Source organism: Eulemur rufifrons, chromosome 19, assembly GCF_041146395.1.
Source record: "Eulemur rufifrons isolate Redbay chromosome 19, OSU_ERuf_1, whole genome shotgun sequence".
Lineage (NCBI taxonomy): Eukaryota > Metazoa > Chordata > Mammalia > Primates > Lemuridae > Eulemur > Eulemur rufifrons.
This window is the reverse complement of record NC_091001.1, coordinates 44,603,892-44,625,591: the sequence shown is the minus strand read 5'-3', so window position 1 is coordinate 44,625,591 and position 21,700 is coordinate 44,603,892. Positions and strand designations below refer to the sequence as shown.

The 21,700-nt window shown below is 41.2% G+C and overlaps 1 protein-coding gene across 1 annotated transcript in view; it reads right to left on the bottom strand.

The window, feature by feature from the left end:
* ACOXL (acyl-CoA oxidase like) overlaps window positions 1–21,700 on the bottom strand; it is a 251,723-nt gene that overhangs the window by 79,099 nt on the left and 150,924 nt on the right. Inside the window, 1 exon segment of the mRNA XM_069494822.1 lies at window positions 19,113–19,224. Within this exon segment, the coding sequence (XP_069350923.1) occupies window positions 19,113–19,224 (112 nt within the window).

The window sequence follows — 21,700 nt, the reverse complement described above, 5'->3', positions numbered from 1 at the left end:
TCTAGATAAGTTCTTCTTTCTGTTAGTCTTTTTTTCCTGGGCTTACTTAATCCACTTGTTCACTCTTCTGTATTTTTAATTTTCTATATTTTTCTGCCTTTATTTTTTTCTGCCTTTCCCGGGTTGGTTTTTTTTTTCATCTTTTGGTATTTTTATTTCTGTATTTCTATCTCTTTTTCCCTCGTGTTGTTCTTTCTATCTTTTCTCCTGGGTTAACTCAACTGCTTCCTCTTTCACTCCACTTTCATGTGTTTGTGTCCCAAATTATTTCTCCTTTTCTCTCTAGATTTTTTTCCCAATTAAACGTGGTCTCCTCTGCAGGGCTTCAGGAAGAGGGCCCTCCCCTCTGCACCAGTAGCCTCTCTCTCTGAACTCTGGCCTCCCAAACACCAACACCCCCTTCCTGCACTGAGGGGCAGGTGCTGGTCTGTCCTCAGGAGAGTCCCAGACAGCAAGGGCGGCTGGGTCCAGCAGCTGGCGGCTCACTGGTGGCTTTCTGAACTGGGAATGTGGGATTCTTTGCACCTTTGCCCTAAGCTTTGAACATGAGCTGCAATTCCAAGACAGCGGGATAAACAAACCTCACTCAACATCCTGCTACATATGAAAAAAATATGGGAGAAAGGACACAGAGGGCATCCTATGTCTACAGTTCTAGCTCGTTTCCTATGAGAAGGAGACGCAAATGTCCTCCCAATGCTCCAGACAGGACTGTGTCCTGGACTTGGGGGCCAGCTGCAGGGCCTTGTCTGGTCTCGGAAGCTCAGGGAGGTGTGGAGCTCAGGGCAGAGTTTAAGCCCACGGTGCTCTCCTCACTGCCTCACGCCCACACCACCCCCAGACCCTTGCCTGTCCCCAGCTCTGCGCCAGCCCTAAGTGCACCAGAATCTCCCCTCCCTCGGAAGGTGGCAGGTGGCAGCTCTACAGGGCAGAGCAGGTGGAACAGCCTTGTCTGGGGAGGTATGCCCCTGGGGTGCAAGGCTGGAGTTCACAACACATTTTCCCAGAAAAACACAATACCACAATTATGGGTGACATGATAGTATGAAGGGGTGCAGCAACCAGGACATACTGAGCACATTCCATGTGTCAAGCACGTGCACTGAAGTGCTTGCCCTGAATAAGGAAGAAATCCTCATTTTACAGAGGAGCCTCAGAAGAGTCCAGTAACTGTCCCTGGAACACAGATAGATCTAGCTCCAAAGAGTTGGAGCTGCTGGCCCTCCTTGTTTCTGGGCCCCAGAAGAGCTGGCTCAGCACAGCTGTGTTAGCACACACGCCATTGTTCACACAGGGATCTCCACTACTGGACAGCCTGGTCCACAGCAGCAGAAATACCATCTTGCCCAGCGGTGCTTGGTGCAGGGTAGGTTCTCAACAAATGCACAATGACACATATGGCTTTTCTTTATCTTTATGTCCTGTTCAAGAACACACACCACCCTTTCTTGCTTTAAGTATTTATATATAGAATTCTCTCCACCACAATGCCCTCCTCATCTACCTGAATCCCTCCTCCTGGTTTCAAGAATGTCACCTCTTCCAGGAAGTCTCCCACCATCTCCACCTCCCCCAGAGTGGTTCAGGTGCCCTCTTCTGGGCTCCCACCAAGCTGGCACATCCTCCATGGAAGCCCTGGCAGCACTGCCATGGGAGCACTGCTCTGACCAGGGCAGGACTGAGACCACCCAAGCACCCAGTACAGTACTGGGAGCCTACCAGGACCAATGACCACAGGAAGGAAGCCCCTCCTGCAGATGGGTGGTGGGAGTAGAAGTGGATGCACCAGGTGGGAGTGGAAAAGAAACTGGATTCGGAGGGTAGAGAAATAGGTAAATTCAGTAGAGAGGGTCAGCCACTCACTGCATGGCAGTCATGGGGTCCACTAGGGCCTCTGCAGCCTCTTCTCTCACTGACACTGTCCTCCAAGTTCTGGTCTGGGGCTCAGCAAAGTGAACACACCCCAAGGACAGAGTCCATTCCTAGTGAAGACACGACCATGTTTGTTACACACCAGAGTGCCAGCAGCGGGAATCTGCATGTGTTTGATCTGACCTGTTTCTGAAGGCTTTCCTTGTGGAGGCTTAACTGAAATTGTCAGAACATGAAATCAATAGGGTCTTGGCTAAGGGCTTCTATAATTGAATATATTACTTCCCAATTTCTCGTCTTTTTCTCCTTTCGTGTCAAATGAAGGGCCTGCTTTTCATTACTGAGCCTTTCAGAACAGAAAATGATTGTTGGATGATATATTCTCTTTGGTCATCTAGTGCACATTTGAACTCCATGCTCCTGAAATCGATCTTGATAATTTCCAATAACAATGTTTGATACCTTCTCCCTCTCTTAACAGCTTCCTCATTTTAAAAGTTCCTCCTTAACTGTTCTGGTGGATGGGGGAACCGAAGGGGGAAATCAGGAGGCCTTAAATAGATTTTACAGGCACCAAAGCATGCATTTGGAGTACGGTCAGCTAGAAAGATCTTGTTTCACTAATATGATCTTCACGTTCAGCTGAAGACTGTGTTATGGAACCTGACTGCCCTTGGTGACTGCTTAAAGCTGACATAAGGCAGAAAAATGGACATTTAATATGGGAAAGAAATTAGTCCTCAAGATCTTTGTTTCCTGAATCTCTGCAGCAGCTCAGCTGGTGCTGGGCCCATGCAGCAGCTGCAGGGGCTTTCCTGGGAAAGGCGCTGGGTATGGCGTGCAGAAAGCCCACCCCACAGGGGATTTGGGGTGAATCAAGTGAAGGGGGCTGGCATGGAAGGCTGTAACCCCACTTCAGTTTGGGGCTCCTGAGGGCTCTGAGTTTCCAGCTCCACTAATGGCATCCTGTGTTCCCAGCGTGCAAGCCTGAGCCCTGGGCCCCCTTCTCCTCCTTCTGCTTCCCCCCTCAAACTGCCCCAAGGCCCATGGACTGCCTCTCTCTCCAGCTCGGGCTGCAGCCTCCCTCTTCCGGCCTCGGTTACTGTGGCCTTCGAACGGGTCACCCTCTCAGCACTCACTGTGGAAAGATCTTCCTGTGACATCGCAGGGATGAGGCCGCGGCCCCGGCAGGGAAGATGGAAGGAAGGTCCGCAGCCCACGTGGGGAGCACAGCCAGCCAACCTGTCTCACCAGCCTTTCCAGCCCATGACCCGGGATGCTGGCAGGCTTGATGCTCAGGTTGAAAGTGCCAGGCACTCGCTGACATCCCCAGCCTTTCCTGGGAGGCTGGCCCCACTCCCTGCCTGGGGACGATGGGGCGTGGCTTGCTCTGCCATTTATAATTCAGACTCTTCAGGCTCCAGTCTCACAGCCAGGCCAGCCCCAACCCACAGAACAGGGCAGCCCGGGCCCCACACCCTCTCCCTGCACTCCCCCTGCCCAGAGTTACTGCCTCCCACCCCACCCACACCGAGAGCTCCTTGAGGACAGAGACTGTGTCTTAGTCACTCTCACACCCAGAACTCGCACAGCCCGGCACACAGCAAGTCACTGCGGAGCTGCAGTTTTCAAACAAGGACCTAGTCAGTGGAAATAAAAACATTTACAGGTCTCTTTTTCCTTAATTGTTCATTTAAACATATATTTGAAGCTTTAGCTAAGCATTTTTGTTTGCCTCACTGTCACTAAGGGGCTTATATTTTTGGCTAAGACTTTAGGAATTCAAAACCTGCGCACATTTAGAACTTCGAGACAACTCATGAGCTTCTGTGCAGGCGGTGGGGAGGGGATTCGAGATACTTGGGAGTAAGGAGTGAAGCAACTATCAGGGCTTAAACGACAACAACTGAGCAAGACTGTCTTGACTGCCTGAGGTGCTGTCGAGCAGGGAGCAGGGACAGGAGTCTGAGCGGGTCACCCAGAACTGCCCCGTGGAATTCTAGGTCAGTGAGTGGCCCTTGGGTCACGGCCAAGCCACTAAGCTGGAGTCCGCAGTGCCCTCAGAGACAGCTGAGCCCTCGATAGGGACGGGTCTGACTTTCTTCTCTGCACTGATGCTGTGTCCCAAGGCCACATGTCACCTGTGTGCTTGGCCCTAACTGCCTTGTCCCGGACGGAGGCCACTCCCCCAGCTTAGCCTCTGGTCACAAATGTTTCCCTACCCCACCGCACTGCTACAGGCAGGAGGTTGGGCACTGTGAGCTTTCGCAGAAACGGCGAGGGCAGACGGTCTGACAACTTTATCGGTTCCTTTTTCTTAGTCCTACAATCAGCTTGCTGGCTGTGCGGCAAGACACCATGCTCTGAGCAGCTCCTCATCATGGCAGGAACTCAACAAATGCCTGTGATAAAGCTGACTGGGGGAGTCTGCCCACTGGCCTTGTGACAGGCAGAAAGAAACAGGATAATGGGACCATTCCTGTGTACCCCAATACTACCAACTCCAGTAGTGCCCAGCCCCGGGACGAGTCCACTCCCTAATCAGGGGGAGCTCCAAGAAACTAGTATAGTGTTCAGTCACTTACACCAAGCCAGACTCACTAACAATCCGTGTACAGCAAGCTAGCAAAATGTCATTTCACCAACACGCTCTTCAGTCACCATCCCAGAGTTTGGCACACATCCCCATAGACTTGCCTGTCTTTGACACTGCGCTCTATCTTGTCCCTTTATGCTGTCTGGCAACTTGCCCAACTGTCCAGGACCAGCCCTTCCTCACTGCCTTGCCAGGGCCCTGCTTCCTGGGGTCTGTCTGCCCCGATGAATAGAGCATGCAGACTCTCTAGGGACTTCCAGGCCAGCCCTCCACAGCTCACCTCTTGCCAGACTTCTGTGACCCTGGCCGCTGGCTCAGACTATGCTGACTGTCTGTTACTGTGCTGTCTGGATTCCGCGCTGCTGGCCAGCCCGGGCACCCACGGCTGTATTTCGGTGTGACACTGAAAAGCACCTAGCACGAAGCCTGGCCCAGAACTGACACGTGGTGAATGTTAGCTGTTGTCGTTAACCGTTGCTTCTTTCCCCCACTTGGTAGGTGAAGATTCATCAGCTGAGGCCTCCTGTTCTGGACATCTAAGTTTCCAGTTTCTGACATAGAAAGATAAAGTGCCTATAATGCAAGCAACCTAACTGCTGTAAGGCACTGCTCAAGTTGTATCTTTAAATGTTTTCACTGAGGTATAAAACACATACAGTCAGACCAGACGCGTAGCATGCATCAATCTTAAGTTTACAGCCCAGGGATTTCTTACATATATATGTATACCCATGGAACCACCCAGATCAAGACATAGAGCATTTCCCACACCCCTTTGTACTCGCGGCAGCACCACCTCTCCCACTCTGACTGTGATCACCATGTTACCATCAACTAGCCTTGCCCCTCCTTGATGTCACATAAATGGAATTATATAGTATTAACCCTTTATGTCAGCTTTCTTTCACTAAACATGTTCGTAGATTTACAACAATTCACATAAGTTGTTGCATGTAGCGGTAGTTTATTCCTTTTCATTGCTGAGTAGTTTTCCATTATATGAAATATATCACAATTTGTTTATTTAGTCCCATGTTGATGAACATTTGGTTCACAGCTCCTGGTTTTTGGCCTTTATTATATTAATAAGGCTGCTATGAACATTCCTGTTATAAGTCTTTTTGTGAGCATATATTCTCATTTCTCTCGGCCAAATATCAAGGGAGGGAATTGCGGGGTCATACCTTTAACCTTATCAGAAACTTCTCAACTGTTTTCTAGAGTGGTCATCGCCATTTCAGACTGCCAACAGCAATTAGGAGAGTTGCAGTTGACTCTGTGTCTTTGCCAGAACTGAGTGCTGTCAATCATTTTAGTTTACCCATTTTAGTGGGTGTGGTATTTCACAATGGTATTTCACTGTGGTTTTAATTTCTATTTCCCTGATGACTAATAATATTAAGCAAAGTTTCATGTGCTCATTAGGGATTTTTTAAATCTTCTTTCATGAAGTGTCTTTTCAAGTCTTTTGAACAATTTTTCATGGATCGTGTTTTTTCATATTGTATTGTAGGAGTTTCTTTATACATTCTGGATTGGAAGTGGTTTGTCAGATACATGTATTTCAAATAATTTCTCCAAGGTTATAGTTTGCCTTTGTATGTCCTAAATGGCGTCTTTTAGCAAACAGAAAGTTTTCCTTTTGGAAAAAATCCAATTTATCAATATTTAATTTAATGCTTAGTACTTTTTGTGTCTTTCTAAGAAATCCTAGTTTACACCAACTTCCCAAAGATATTCTCTATGTTTTCTTCTGAGAATTTTATAGTTTTCCCTCCTACACGAGTGTGCAATCAGTCTCAAATTGACTGTTGTGTATTATGTGGAAAACAGATCACAGCTCATTTTTTTTGTATTCAGATATCTGGCTGTTCCTGCACTTTTGAAAAATCATCCTTTCATCATTGAATTTCCTTCATACCCTTGTTGAAAATCAAGTGAACGTATGTGTGGGTTGATGTCTGACTCTGTAGTGTTCCACTGATCTATCTGTGTATTCTTACGCCAACACCACATGTCTGCCTGTACCATTGAAGCATTAGCACAGCTTTGAAATCAGGTAGCACAAGCCCTCCACATTTCTTCAACTTTTTTCAAAGTGGTTTGGACTATTCCATATGAATTCTCAAATCAGCTTGTGAGTTTCTACAAACACTCCTGCTGAGATTTTGATTGAGATGGTGCTGAACTACAGACCAATTTTAACATCATAGCCATGTTGAATCTTCCCATACACAAAACACAGCATACTCTCCAGTTATTTTGGCCTTTTTCAATTACTAGCTGTATGTTTTGTAGTTTTCAGTGTATAGATCTTGCATGTTTTGGTTTCACTGTTAAATGTATTCCAAAGAACTTCATGTTTTTAATGCTGTTGTAAATTGAATTTCATTTTCCAATTGTTTATTGATAGCATATAAAAATAAAATTTGTTTTAGATATTGAGTTTCTATCCTGTAGCCTTATATTGATTTATTAGTTCTGGTAGTGTTTTGTTTTGTTTGGTAAATTCTTTTATTTCTTTTCTCCTGCCTTGCTGCAGGCTAGGCCCTCTACTACAATGTCAAATAAAAATGGTAAACTGGACATTCTTTGCTTTGTTCTCTATCTTTAAGAGGAAAGCATGTAATATTTCACTATCAGGCTTGATGTTAGCTAAAGGTGCTTTGTAGATGTGCTCTTCCAAAATTGAGGAAATTCCTTTCTATTCCTAGTTTGCTAAGACTTTTTATCATAAACTTGTGTTAGATTTCATCAAAAATTTTTCCACATGATATAATCAAGTACTTTTTTCTCCTTTATTTTGTTACTATTGTAAATTTCATTGACTCATATTTTAAATGTTAAACCAACCTTGCATTCCTAGAATAAATGTCACTTGGTTATGATGTATTTTCCTTTTTTGTATATTGCTGGATTCAATCATTAGTATTTTATTACGTACTTTCACCTATATGCATAGAAAATATTGATTTGTAATATTTTTCTTTGTACTGTACTTATTAATTTTTAGTATCAGGCTTAAACTAGATTTTGAAACAGTTTTATGTAAGACCGGTATTATTTTGTCTTTAAATGTTTGATAGGATTCAACAGTAAGACCATCTGAAACTGGAGCTTCCTTTGCAGGAATGTTTCCATTACAAATTAAATTCATTTAGTGTATATTTTTAGATCTTACATTTTTTGTTAGCTTTTGAGAGTTGTGTTTTTCCAGAAATTTATTCGAAGTTCTCGACTTTATTTGTATTAAGTTGTTCATAATATTCTCTTACTGTTTTGTGATGTCTGTAGAATATGTTATGATGTCCCCTTTCATTCTTGATGTTGTTAGCTTGCACTTTATTCCTTTTATTTATTTATTTATTTTGACCAATCTTGCTAGGAAATCAATCAATTTTATTAGTAATTTCAAAGAACAAACTTTTAAGTTTGTTGATTTTCTCTGCAGTTTGTTTCTCATTTCACTGATTTCTCTTTAACACTATTACCTTTATTCTACTTATTTTGCTCTCCTTTTTCTAGTGTCTTAAGGTGGAAGCTTATATAATTTACTTAAAACCTTTTTTATTTTGTAAAATAAGCATTTCAAGCTGTAAATTTCCCTCCAAGGATTCCTTTGGCTATACCGCACAAAATCGGCTATGGTATGTTTTCATTATCGTTCAGTTTAAAATATTTTCTATTTCCCCTTGTGATTTCTTCTTAAATTCACAGGTTATTTAGAAATGTGCTTCTTAATATCCAAATATTTGGGAGATTTTGCAGATATGTTTTTCTTATTTATTTATAATTTAATTCCATTGTCAATAGATAATATATTCTGTATTATTTTAATCTTTTAATCTTTCAAAAATCTCCCTGTGGATTTGAATTAATGATTTCTATTAATCAGTCTTCAGGTTCACTGACATGTTCTTTGGTTGTGCCCAGTGTATTGTTAATGCCCTCCAATTAATTTTTTTACTAATAGCATTGTATTTTTCAGTTCTAGAATTCCTATTTGATTTTTTTTTACAGTTTCCGAAAATCTTCTGAAATTTCCTATCTCCTTATCCATTACATCCATTTATTTCTGCCTATTCTTTAATAAATTCATATTTTTTAAAAAGCCCTTGTCTGCTAATTTCAATATTTGGGTCATTTGTGGGTTTTTTCTATTGAATGATTTTTCTCTTGACTAAGGATCATATATTCCTATTTCTTCACATGTCTGGTAATATTGTATTGCATACTGGACACTATGATACTAATTCTGTATCCTGTTATCGTCCTCTGAAGAGTGTTGAGTTTTATTCTAGCACACAGTTAAAACACTAGCAGATAAACTTGAATTTGTGGAGGCTTGGTTTTATGCTTGTCAGGAAGAATCTATTTTGATCTGCCTTTTCGTCTCTTTTAATTTTAGCTTTAGTCTTTAGCTAATCCCTTTTATTGGGACCTTGGGACCTCGAAGAAACCCCTAACTTTCTTGTCCTCAGGTTGCCTTTCTGTAAATAAGTGGGTTGGACTATCTGACCCCAAGGTTCCCTTCCAGCTCTCACAGATAATTATCAAGAGTAGAACTTCCTCTTCCTTTCCTTTTCCTTCTCTTCCCCTTCCTTCTTTTCTTTCTATTTCCTTCCATAACAGGTTTCCCTAGAAAGAGAATTTAAGAGTGCTGTCTATGAGAGGAAGATGGAGAAAGTTAGAAGTGAAGGAAAAAAGAGGAAAAAGAGAAAATGCAACTCCTAATATTAACTGTTGTCTGGGAAAGGGAGCAAGGGAGAGGAAGACAACATGAAACAGGAACACTTCTTGCAACCAGCCACAAGGAGGGAAGTGCCACGCTAAGGCTAGGGAGCACTGTACACCTGCGACGTGGGCACAATCCACGTCGGGTCTTCCCACCTGTCCACCCCTGGTTCTCTCCAGACCACCATCTATCCCTTCCTGAGCCACCATACTGTGACGTCACCCTTTCCCTCTCTCTGTAGTTTCAGGATTCTAAGCCTTCTCTCTCACGGAGCAATGGGAATGATCCCTATTACAGACCTCACAAGCACCACTCAGCAGAGAGGGAGACTCACTTTTACACATGCAACCTTTACACAGGCAGCCACCCATGCTCTGAAGATGCAAAGAGGGCTCCTTCTCCAGGTGGTCTTCCCAACCCCACCACAGTAGGAAGAAAATGCATCGAGCTCCATGAAAACTAAGAACTCAGGAAATTTGGTTTCTAATCCTATTTCCCGTCTTTGATGATCTGTCTCCGGAACAAAGCTCTTGATGTTTCTGTACCATGAGATTTTTAGTATATTTTAGGCCATTTAGGCTGCTGTATTGGTTTAAAAAAATCTAACAAACACTGACTGGCTGCTATCACTCTCTGTTCCCCATCCCTACCCACAAACTGCACCGAATTTTCTCTCTGGGTTCAAACAATGGCATTTCCCAGCTTCTCTCCCGATCTCCAGCCACCACCTGACCAAAGCTCTTGGAGACCCCTGATTGATGGACATTCTTATGGCCTTTTCCCAGGCACGTGCCACCTGTGTACCATGCAATCACCAACACAGCTTGCATTTTCCACAGATGAGAACTGAGGTGAGATTCCAGCCCCCGACCAGGTAACCTGAGCAAAGACACTGTCAGTCTAAAATTATAACAAACAGAAGAGCAGCAGCATCTGTTAGAAAGGCAGCCTTTATAGAAGTACTGCGCTTTTTATCATGATTTAAAGATCTAAATTAACAGCTTTAAAGTCACACACACACAGAGAGCAGTCAGGTTGCACACTGACCACAACAATAAAAACCGTGGGCGACAGTAATTTTTCTATACAGGAAGCTCTAGAAAGTTATATTTCTAATAATCTGATTTCCAGCCTCTACCAATTCTCCATCCAAATCTCTAATTCTGAATGAGAAAAAAATAATTTAGGGTAGTTGTTTCCAAATGAGTTTACTGCCCCTGGACTTTGAGGATAATTCATGATGTTCATTTGCAAACCACTTCCCTTTTCCTTTAGATTCAGACTTGCAGTGTGGTGGAGGGAAACCTGCATGAGATTTTTAAAGTCAGTCTTTCCCGGGTGATTCTTCTGTGTTCTGAAGTGGAGGGCACTGGCGTGATGGGAGAATATAATAGGTGATGAGAGACAGAACAAGAATTAACTCCTGGAAAACTAGAACTATTTTATGCTCATCGTTCCACCCGCACAATTTTTGTTATGCACATTGGAAAGTAAACAGTTGTCTGTTAAACATATTGATTACTGAAAGTCTATCTTTTTCTCCTTGGATTTACTCCATAGAATGACAGAAGTTCCTAACAGAATATTCTCAGATGACAAGCCATTGCTTATTGGTTTATTTTTATTTCCCACTAATGGGGAAATGATGCAGCAACTGTGATAAGCAGTTGTTTGCAACAAGATTTTGGAAAACTGGAGAGTGGAGAATCCAAGGGCTGGGCACCTCCATGGCCACCAGCGCACCAAGAGAAGGGCGTTTGCTGATTCCATTTTGAATAAAATTCTGGCTATTCCAAGGAGAGGAATGCATTATCAGCTGACATCAAAGGATTATTCCTTCATGAAGACTCAGGGGTCTTCTTCTCAATTCTCGAACTCTGACCCTGAACTGCTAGCCCTTAGCACTCGCTCCAGGGTAAGAGGCATATGGGTTTCCAGTGTGCTGGTAAGGGTTGGCCCAGCATCTCTAATGTAAAATGTGCTTTTGAAGAAAATTAAAGAACATTACTAAAAAGCTGAGAAGAAAAGCAGATTTCTGAAGTCCACTTGTGTTTTTGTCTCTTTTAAAGATTCTAAGCCAAATCACAGGGTTATTTTTAGGAGATCTTAAAATTCTAGATGAAATCATCCTCCCTTGGACCATGTCCCAAGACTATTGTCCAGACTCCATTTGGGTCAGATGTTCAAATTGCTGAACAGAATCATCTTATTTTAAGATACAGCAAACTAATGCAGGTAGACAGAAGCCAGCATGCTGCTAGCTGAACAAAAAGCTGGGCCAAAAATGCAAGCTAAAATATAGAAGAAGTCCATAGTCTTTCCTCTAAGCTTGCAGGTTTGTTTTAATTTAGCAAATATTTTATTTTGCCCTGGGCTAAAACTAGATGTGGATTTATTCCAAGGCAGGAGCATATCTAAATAATCTTTGTGGTCTTCTCATGCCTCGCCATAGGAAACTATCTGTGTTCAACGAATATGCAATTGAATTGACCGTAAAAATGGTTAAATTAATGGTAGCAACTAAAATAGACTTATAATTTTTTTAAAAAATGCTTTTTTACATATTCTATCTTATCCCATCCTTGCAACAGGTTTGAAGTGCACCCACTCTTATTATCCCAATTTACAGATGTGGAAGCTGAAGCTCAGAAGTGATAGGACCCAATTATCTGATTCTAAAACCTTTGTATTTTTTTTCCCCACACCACATGCCTAATGTTTGGAAAATGCACTCATGTGTGTGTAAAGGTTTTCTTCTCTCAAAATCAGAAAATGTATATTTACAAAAAATGAACAATTTGTTCTTTGACAGAAGACAACTATAAGCAAAAAAAATACTTCCTTATTATTATCACTATTATTGTTTTTGTCTTGAGACAAGGTCTCACTTTGTCACCCAGGCTAGAGTGCAGTGGTACAATCTTAGCTCACAGCAGCCTCAAACTCCTGGGCTTAAGCGATCCTTCCACCTCAGCCTCCCAAGTATCTGGGACTACAGGCACGCACTACTGCACTGGGATTTTTTTTTTTTTTTTTCCTTACTTTTTGTAGAGAGGCAGTCTTGCTGTGTTTCCCAGCTGGTCTTGAACTCCTGGCCTCAAGTGATTCTCCCACCTTGGCCTCCCAAAGTGCTGGGATTACAGGCATGAGCTACTACATCCAGCAACTTTTGAATATTTAATAAAGTACCAGAGAGCATCTAATATCATGCCAAAAATAAAATTAAAGGTAAATATTTTACAGTGGACCTATTTTTTTAATATCCATTGAGCACCCCAATTCTAAAAATACAAACTCTGAAATGCTGCCAAATCTGAAACTTTTTGAGTGCTGATGAGATTCTCAGAGGAATGCTCATTAGAGCATTTTGGATTTCAGATTTTCAGATTCAGTATACTCATAATGCAGATATTCCAAAGTCCAAAAAAAGCCAAATCCAAAACGCTTCTAGTCCTAAGTATTTTCAATAAGGGGTATTCAACCAGTATCACTAAAAGGAAAATATGAGAAGAAGATGATCGACTTTCAAACCCTGAAGATTAAAAGAAAGTTAGAGAAATAAAGCATGAGGAAAAATAAATGTTGAGAAATGTGGACCGTGACACAGTGCTGGGGATGTACCATTTGGTTCAACATTTGTAGAGCACAATATGGGAGTATATAAAGCCTACAAACTGCACACTATTAAGAATATTCATTATGGCACTCTCTATGATAACTGAAAAACTAGAAGCATCAGGATCCTGTGTGTCCCTGTTCCTGTTGACATAGAAAGAATGCCACCTTGTATTATTGAATGGAAATATTGCTTAAATAAAATTATAATCCCTTTTTATATTTTGTCTCAAAAAAAGTATGTATTAATGCCCAAACTATTGAACAGTTCTTGCTTTTGGATGCTGTATTAGCTACCAATTATTGTGTAACAAATTATCATCAAATTTAGCATCTTAAAACAAGAAATCTTTTATTATCCTACACAGCCTCTGAGGGCTGGGGATTTGGACATGTCTCATTTGGGCGCTTCTGGCTCAGGCAGTGTCATCAGGTCGCAGTCAAGTTGTTGCCTGTTCCAGACCCTGTAGTCTCTGAAGAGCTGACTAGGGCTGCCAAAAACACTTCCCATTCACATAGCTTTTGGCAAGAAGTTTTTGGCCACACGGGCTGCTCATGACATGGCTTCCCCCAGAAAAGAGAGAGAGAGAGAGAGAGAGAGAACATGCAAGAGAGAGAGAAACCAAGGCACAAGCCACAGCCTTTTATAATCCAATGTCAGACCAACCTTGATACAATGTGGGTACCATATAAGGGTGTGACCAGCAGGAGGCAGGGACCATTGAAGGCCCTCTTGCAGCCTGGCCATCACAGCCCATCCTACACCCCCAATGATTCACATTCCTCTAAAAACATACTCACACCTTCTTGAGGCCCACATAAGTTTTTATACCGTTACAGCATCAGCTCAAAATGCAGAGTCTTGTTGGCTACATTTAGTCTAGGTGCAGCTGAGACTCCACAGGTGTTGTTATGTAAGTACAGTTCTTCTCAATTTGAAGGCTGTTAAGTAAGGATACAGGTTATCTGTCCCACACACAGCTAACTTACAATGGTGGGACAGGATAGGATAACTGCTATATATTAACTGCTCTAAAAAAAAAAAAAAAAAAAAAAAGGAAAATAGGAGGCACACAAGTGTCAGTGGTCCATATGAATTCTGAAGTCCAGCTGGGCCAATGTCTGGAGTTCCTTAATTAGGACTCAGTCCTACTCATGTCCAGGCAGTTTTATTCTTCATGGCTCGTGGCTCCACTTTCTGGGTACTTGGTTCTTACCTCTGAGGCATCCTTACTTTTTCATGAAAGGTAGCACATGTTTGTAGCTGGGTGGTTTTCTCAGCTTGCTTCCTGACTGTAGAAGCTTGGTGACTCTGTTCATTTTGTATTGTCTCTGTACCTTTCTGCACAAGCTAAAAGATATTTTGCTGGTATAATTCTCTTAGAAACTTTGTGCATCTCCTGTGAATTTTATTGGGGATTCACTTCATTAGACAAAAGCTGCACCCACAAACATCATTGACATAGGCCCTTGGGGTGTCTAGAAGGCTGAAGGACAATGTCCTTAAGCTTCCTAGAAGCTCTATAGTTTGGGAGTCTGTGAGACATACCCTTAATCTCTTCAGAAGGCCTTTTGCATGATTAAAGATTTACCTTTGATCTCTTTCAATCCTTAAAGGATTTTACAATCACTCCTTGGGCTTTATGCTTAGATTATGCATTTCTAAGAGTGTCCTGAATTATATCTTTGCTTTGAGGCCATTTCTTAATTTCTTTAATTTTAGCATTGTTTGCTGCTATGGGTTACATTGTGTCCTCCAGAAGGATATGTTGAAGTACTAACTCCTGATACTTGTGAATGTGACTTTATTTGGAAATAGGGTCTTTGCAGATGTAGTCAAGTTAAGATGAGGTAATGAGGGCAGGCCCTGATCCCACACGACTGGTGTCCTTATGAGAAGAGAAGACACAGACACACAGGGAGACAGCACATACATGCCATGTGATGACACAGGCAGAGACAGGAGTGATGCAGCCACGAGCCCAGAATAACAAGGATTGCCAGCGACCATCAGACTCTCGGAAGAGGCAAGGAAGGATTCTACCAGAGTCTCAAAGGAAACATGGCCCGGCTGCCACCATGATTTCAGACTTCTACCCTCCCGAACTGTGAGGGAATACATTTCTGTTGTTTTCAGGCCCTCGTTTGTGGTGCTTTGTGATAGCAGCCCTAGGAAATCACATTTACCCCATGGAGAACTCAGCAATCTTCAAAACCACATCAAATCCAAGTTCCTTAATGTTAAACACTGTTCCCTTTAGGTTTTCTCTCTCTTCTCCACATTACTATAAGCCACAGTGGGAAAGCAGGCAGTGTTTCCAGCACTGAGGTTGGAAATCTCCTTAGCTAGATCACTTAGTTGATTGGGTGCATTTTCTACTTTGCACATAACTGTGTTACTACAGTTCTGCCCTACATAACAAGGCTCCCTTCCTCTCGTTTCCAATAATATTTACCTCACTTTCCTACAAGTCCTCACCCATAGTTCTATCAAAGACCATAAGGCTTCTAGTAACAATTTCTTTAAGGAATTTTGGGTTTCCACTAATAGTCTTCTCCAAGCTCATTGCCCAGTTCCAAATCTTGGATTTTTGTTGCATCAGCACCCATCTTTCAGGTATCCAAATCCAAATTAGTTATCTGTTGCTGTGTAACAAATTGCTCCCAAATTTAGCCAATTAAAACAACAAGCATTCATTATTCACACAGTTTCTGAAGCCCAGGAATCCAGAAGCTGCTTAGCGGGGTGGTGCTGGCTCCAGGGTCCCAGGTTGCAGCCAGCTGTCGACGCCCCAGTGCACGCCGTTTCTGAATCTTTGGCTGGGCCTGGAGGGTCCACTTCCAAGATTACTTGTGTGGTTGTGGGCAGGAAGTTTCAGTTCCTTGCCACATGGACCTCTCAATAGGGCACGTTTATGACACAGTTTTGCTCAGAGTGAGTGATGAGAGAACGCAAGCAACAGAGTAACCAAGACGGAAATCGCCATGTTTTCCCTGGTACAGTGCGGGAGAGGACTACCCAAGCGTATGACTATCAGGAGGTGGGATTTGGGGGACCATCTTAGAAGCTGGATACTATAGATAATATGTCATTTGGCACATATACACTTATCATTTTAGCTTTGTACTGCTTAGTGCTTTTGAGTTATATTTTTTAAGATTAATATTGCCAACTATTATGGGCTAGATTGTGCCCCTCTAAATTCATATGTTGATGTCCCAATCCCCAGTATCTCAGGGTGTGACCACATTTAGAGATGGGGCGTCGTTAAAGAGGTGATTAAGTTAAAATGAGGCTGTCCGGGTGGGGCCCTAATTCAGTACAACTGGTGTCCTTATGAGAAGAAGGGACACCAGGGCTGTGAATGCACAGATGGGCAGTCGTGAGAGGCAGCGAGAGGGTGGCCATCTGCAAGTCAGGGAAAGAGGCCTCAGAGGAAACCAACCCTGCTGGCACCTTGATCTTGGAATTCAGCCCCCAGAACTGTGAGAAAATAAATTCCTATTGTTTAAGGCACCTAGTCTGTGGTATGTTGCTATGGAAACCCTAGCTAACTAATATACCAACCTTCTAAAAGATAACTGAAAATATCTTGCTCTTGCCTGACATGTATTTACTCATCTTTCTAAAATCAGTTAAAAAATCATTTTTTGTTTTGATGTGTATATGACAATGTATATAATGAGATTGGTTTCTATACAAAATATGCAATCTAATCTGAGAGTCTATGCTTTTACTAGGAGGATTGAAACCTATTTCACATTATAGCCCATTTTAAATCTAATCCCCCACCTTCCAGAGGTGGGAGCTGGAGGGATTTATGGCCTTCTGTGATGGAAATGCCTCAGAAGCTGCCTCTCCACTGCTTATTGTGGCTGAGTGAAGAAATCACATTGTAGTGGAAATGTTTTTAAGAAATTACCAGATCAACTCGGTTCAACATCAAAGCATTAACCTTCCAGGGAAGGAAAGGGGTCTTGAATTGCAACAAATTAGAAGAGACAAAGGGCATATCACAATTACTAGGAAGCAGATTTGGGGAAGCAATCCTGGAGAAATTCGCAAACCAAGGAGCAACTGGCAGTTGGGGCTGATGACACAGCTCTCCCAGCCACACTGTGGGTTCTCTTAAAGGAATGGCACTGGGGTTTCGTTCAGTCCTCTGAGAACATGCTTTCTGATCTGTTCCTTGGTCTGCCTCTGATTACATAGACTTCTGGCCCCTTATTTATCTTCTTTGCTTTGTCTTCTGCAGTGATTTGGAAAACAAGCATCCTATATTCAGTACTCATGTTAGCTTTCAAATTAATGAAACATATATTTTAACCTATGTTTCTCTAATTATCAAAGTCAGAGCAAAACAAGGTCTTTTGTCTACCCTGCAATTAAAGTAAGAAATTCAGCATATTTTTACTTTATCTTTCATCTTAACTTAAAAAACTATATAGACCCAATCTATTACAGAACCAATTAGTCAAGTTTTTAAAAAAATTATTGTTTTTTCCAAAAAAACATTTTTAGGTTCTGTATTTAGTTTTGTAAGTATTTTTAAAAAACACATATGTATTTATAGGGACCACCAATTAATCCTTTTATATCTTGACTTCTTTATTTTTAAGTTATTCATTTTTAATCTTTTTAGTGTTCTATGAAGTAGGTCTTTGAATAATTTTTTTAAGGAAGGCTATAGAAGTGAAATTGCTTCTGATTCTTAGATATCTGAAAATATCTTTCCATTGCCTGTACTTATGAATTAAATTTGGCTTGGAATCATATACTTAGATTATGAAGTATTCTCTTTAGAAGAGTACTTGTTACTCCATTTGGAGCTAGTGAAAACAGATAGAAGCTAGCCTAACTTTTTCTATTTTTGAGTAAATTATTATTTTCTGTCTGGTTGCTTATATAATAGTTTCTTTATTCTAGATCTGTAGGCTAAGTCCAGGTATGGGACTTTTTCCCATTAAGATCTGGATTTTTTTTTTTTTTTTTTTTTTTTTTTGGTACACTAAGGGAATTCTTCTACTATATCTGTGATTATTATTTCTGTTTCCTTTGTTTCAGCATTTCCAGGAATATTTGTTATCCACAGGTTAGATTTCTATTAATACCATTTCGCTCTGCATCTATTGTCTTCTCTTGCCATTTCATCTTTAGCTTTTTCTTCTATTGTCTTGGAAAGCTAGTTCACAGATTGCATTTTCTCCAGTGTTAATTCTGTTCTCTACTGCATTTATAGCATTTTCCCCTTTGGTTGCATCTTTCTCTTATTTTGGCTGGCTCCACATTTGATAAGGGCAGGGTACTTAGACCTATCCTGAATGTGTTCCTAGGGTCTGACAGAGCCTCACCTCAGAGCTATGCCTGGGGGGTGGATTGATTTTCACAACCCCTAGCTCAGCTTTCAGCAGGTTCTCATCCAGTGTGGCTCTGTTCCACAAGGGTGAATCTTGACCACTTTCTGTTTCCAGGGCTCTTCTGCCTCCAGAGCATTTCCTAAGAGAATACCCACCCCCATGTGCCCACACATCCTTTTCCCTTCTACACCCTGTGCCTCTCCCACCAGGTGTTGTGCTGGGAGACATGACCTTGAAATTGATATAAAAAGGGAAGAACTGGAGGGGCAGAGTTGCAGGGGCCGAATTCTGGCTCTTTCAGAATCTAATTCCCATGCAGAAGGAGAGAAGCAGCCTGGATTCTGGTTACAGCAGCCCTGAGCCCCTGGGCCTGGAGATCTTGTTGGCTATTCCGTGTTGGATCAGAAGATGAAACAGATATTGCTGGGGGTGGGGGGTGTTTCCTCAAACCACCACTGTGCCACTGTACTTGGTGGAAATTCCCCTCTAGGTTTCTATCAATTTTGATACAAGATTTTACGTTTTTGCAGAGCTTTGTGGGTATTTTAATAAGAAATAGAGGGCATCTCAGATTAACCCAATGTTAATTTTTATGTATGCCTGATGCAGTCCCCCGCCCCCAATAATGTATTTGTGACACATTTAAAACAATGAATTTTCAATTCCAATAAGGGCTAAAAACTACTCCACTCATCAACTCCCATGGCAGCTAAATGATAGTTGTGGTTGAGATTCTAAAGGACAACATAAAGTGGGTTAAATAGCAGCACCCTGGACTCCAGAGCAAGTAAATATGATGCAAAATGGCTGCAAGAACTTTCCAGACACTTGTAATTAAGCTGACTCATCCTCAACTAAATTTAGCAGATAGTTCACCAGCAAGAATATGCCTTAAACATATGGCAAAAGGAAAAATATAACACAGTGTACCTTTACCTTATGATAAATTCTGGCCACCAAACCCCGCTGTAGAACCCTTTCACGAAAATTCACTGCTTTCAACAGAAAGGCGAGATTACCGACCGTGTCCACGTTAAATGCCAGGAAACTGAAGAAAAAACACAATGACCAACATTATTATTTCGGCCTCACCAAAGAATTTCATTTGAAAGAAAGAGGGGGGTTGTTTTTTCAAGAAGAATTTTCTTCCCACAGAAAAATGGTATAAATACATATAATCTCCCCATCTTATCTCTCACTGGCTGTATTGTGCTTCTTTTCAGAATTTTTCTGATGAATACTTGGCTCTAGTTTATTCTATGATATATGGTTGTCCTTGTGGTATCGAGATAATTTGGTTTCCGGCTTTTTCCACTTACTATTGTATTATAAGTAGTGTTCAATATTTTACATAGTCTTTCTACATTAATAAGAGCTATTAATTTCCATCAAGTGAGTTTATAATAATTTACTCAATGACTGTTGAACATTTATTATAGTTATTATAAGTGAATATTAACAATCAAGTATATCTGTTACAAAGTGTATGTCAATGAATATTATTTATTAAATACATTATATATCAGGAACTGTGCTAATTATTTGCCATGAATTATTCAATATTCTCAATAATTCTAGGATACTATAATTATCAAATGTAGAGTTTAAGAAACTGAGGTTCAGCAAGATTCTGCAAATTGCTCAAGGTCACTAGGCAGAACACAGTAAGATTGGGTTTTGTCTTGGAGGACATCAGTCTTTAAGGGAAAAGGCACCCCACAAGGCAGTTAGAGCCATGGGAAAGCCCAGGGTAGAGTATGCCACAGACAGGGTGACCTTCTTCAAAGGGCATAATTTCCACCCCCACTGGCAAATGAGGAAATTGAGGCACTGGGGAGTGAAGAGACTTCAGCATAAACAGACTCAAAACAACCAAGTTTCCCTTAAAATCCCATTGGCTTTTCATCATGCAACTCTGCCTTTTGTGCTAATTTTGTGCCCTTCCACACCATGAAAACTTTAGGTAACCTTGACAAACAGGTAAGGGGTTAACTCACACCTAGGGTTTACCATAGGGAACCCATCTCTTGCCCTCTGCTTTCCCCACATCCTGGGGTAGTAAGTTATTATAAGACCCAAATAACTTAGATTCCCATTGACTAAAAATTTTAAAAAACCCAAGTAGTTGTTGCTTAATCAGAAAGCAGGAGAGAAACTTTAAGAAGCAATTGATGCAGTATTTTTGAGAATGCCAAGTGTTGAATTAATAATTTCCCTTCATTTAGACAGGGAGAAGGAGAGATTATTTACATGCCAATTATCAGGAAATTTAAATGATATCAATGCTCATTCTGAATCTGGGCTTCAGAAGGTTGGGTTTCTGCCTCAGTCTATTTTAAAAAAGGCAAAAAGAACTCTCCTATTTTATTAAAAAGTATGTTTTAGACATTCCCAGGGCTGTTACTATGAAAACTGGAGATGGTAAATGAAAACTATCGTTATTGGGATGTGGATCATGGAATACTGCCCACCAAGGATGTGAACTGCATGTGCGCAGGAAACAGACCTTACCCACTCAGCCTGCTGTGAGTCACATGTCATCCCCAAATGCACCATGTGGCTCTAGGAACTCACCCAGTGCAGAAAACTGAGCAGACTCTTAAAAATAGGAATATCGTTAAAGGCAACCTCCTTGTAATTGTTCATTTACAAGAAGGTCCAAATGACTGTCTTTAAATAAAATTTAGATTAAATTAAAATGCCCATCATTAGTCATCAGGGAAATACAAACAGAAACCACGATGAGGTAGTACTATACATCTACCAGAATGACTAAAATTAAATACACTGACATCAAATGTCACTGAGGATATAGAGAAACCAGAACTCTCATGCTTGTTGATGGGAGTGTAAAATGGTAAAATCACTTTGGAAAAAGTTCTCATAGTTTCTCGTAAAACTAAACACATAACTATGATCTAGCAATTCCACTCCTACTATTTGCCTAAGAGAAATAAAAACATATGTTCACAAAAAGGCTTGTATATGAATGCTCATAGCAGTTCTACTCATAAGAGTGAAAAACTGGAAACATCCCAGTTGTCTATTCATCAGAAAGAGAATGAAAAACAAATTCTACTACAGCCATAAAATAGAATAAAATGCTACTCAGTAACAAAAGGTAATGACAACATGGATGAATCTCAGAAAGCATCATGCCAAGTTCATAAGCCAGCTACAAAAGAGCATATCATATAGTATGTGGTTCCATTTGTATGAAGATCTGTGGTGGAAAAATACCAGAGCAGTGGCTGTGTCTGGGTGGTGCTCACAGGAATTGACCCAAGAAAGGAGATGAGAGAACTTTCTGGAGTGGTGACCTACATCTTTAATAAGAGTTTTGGTTACACAGTAAATGCATTTGTTAAAATTCAGTAAAGGTACACTTAAGATTTGTGCATTTCATTGCATGTATATTCTACATAAGAAGAATAAGAACTGTAATCAAATATTAAACTCTAATTAATGATGATCAAGCTGCATTACTTAGAAGTGCTGATGTTTACAGTTTACTTTGAAATGAA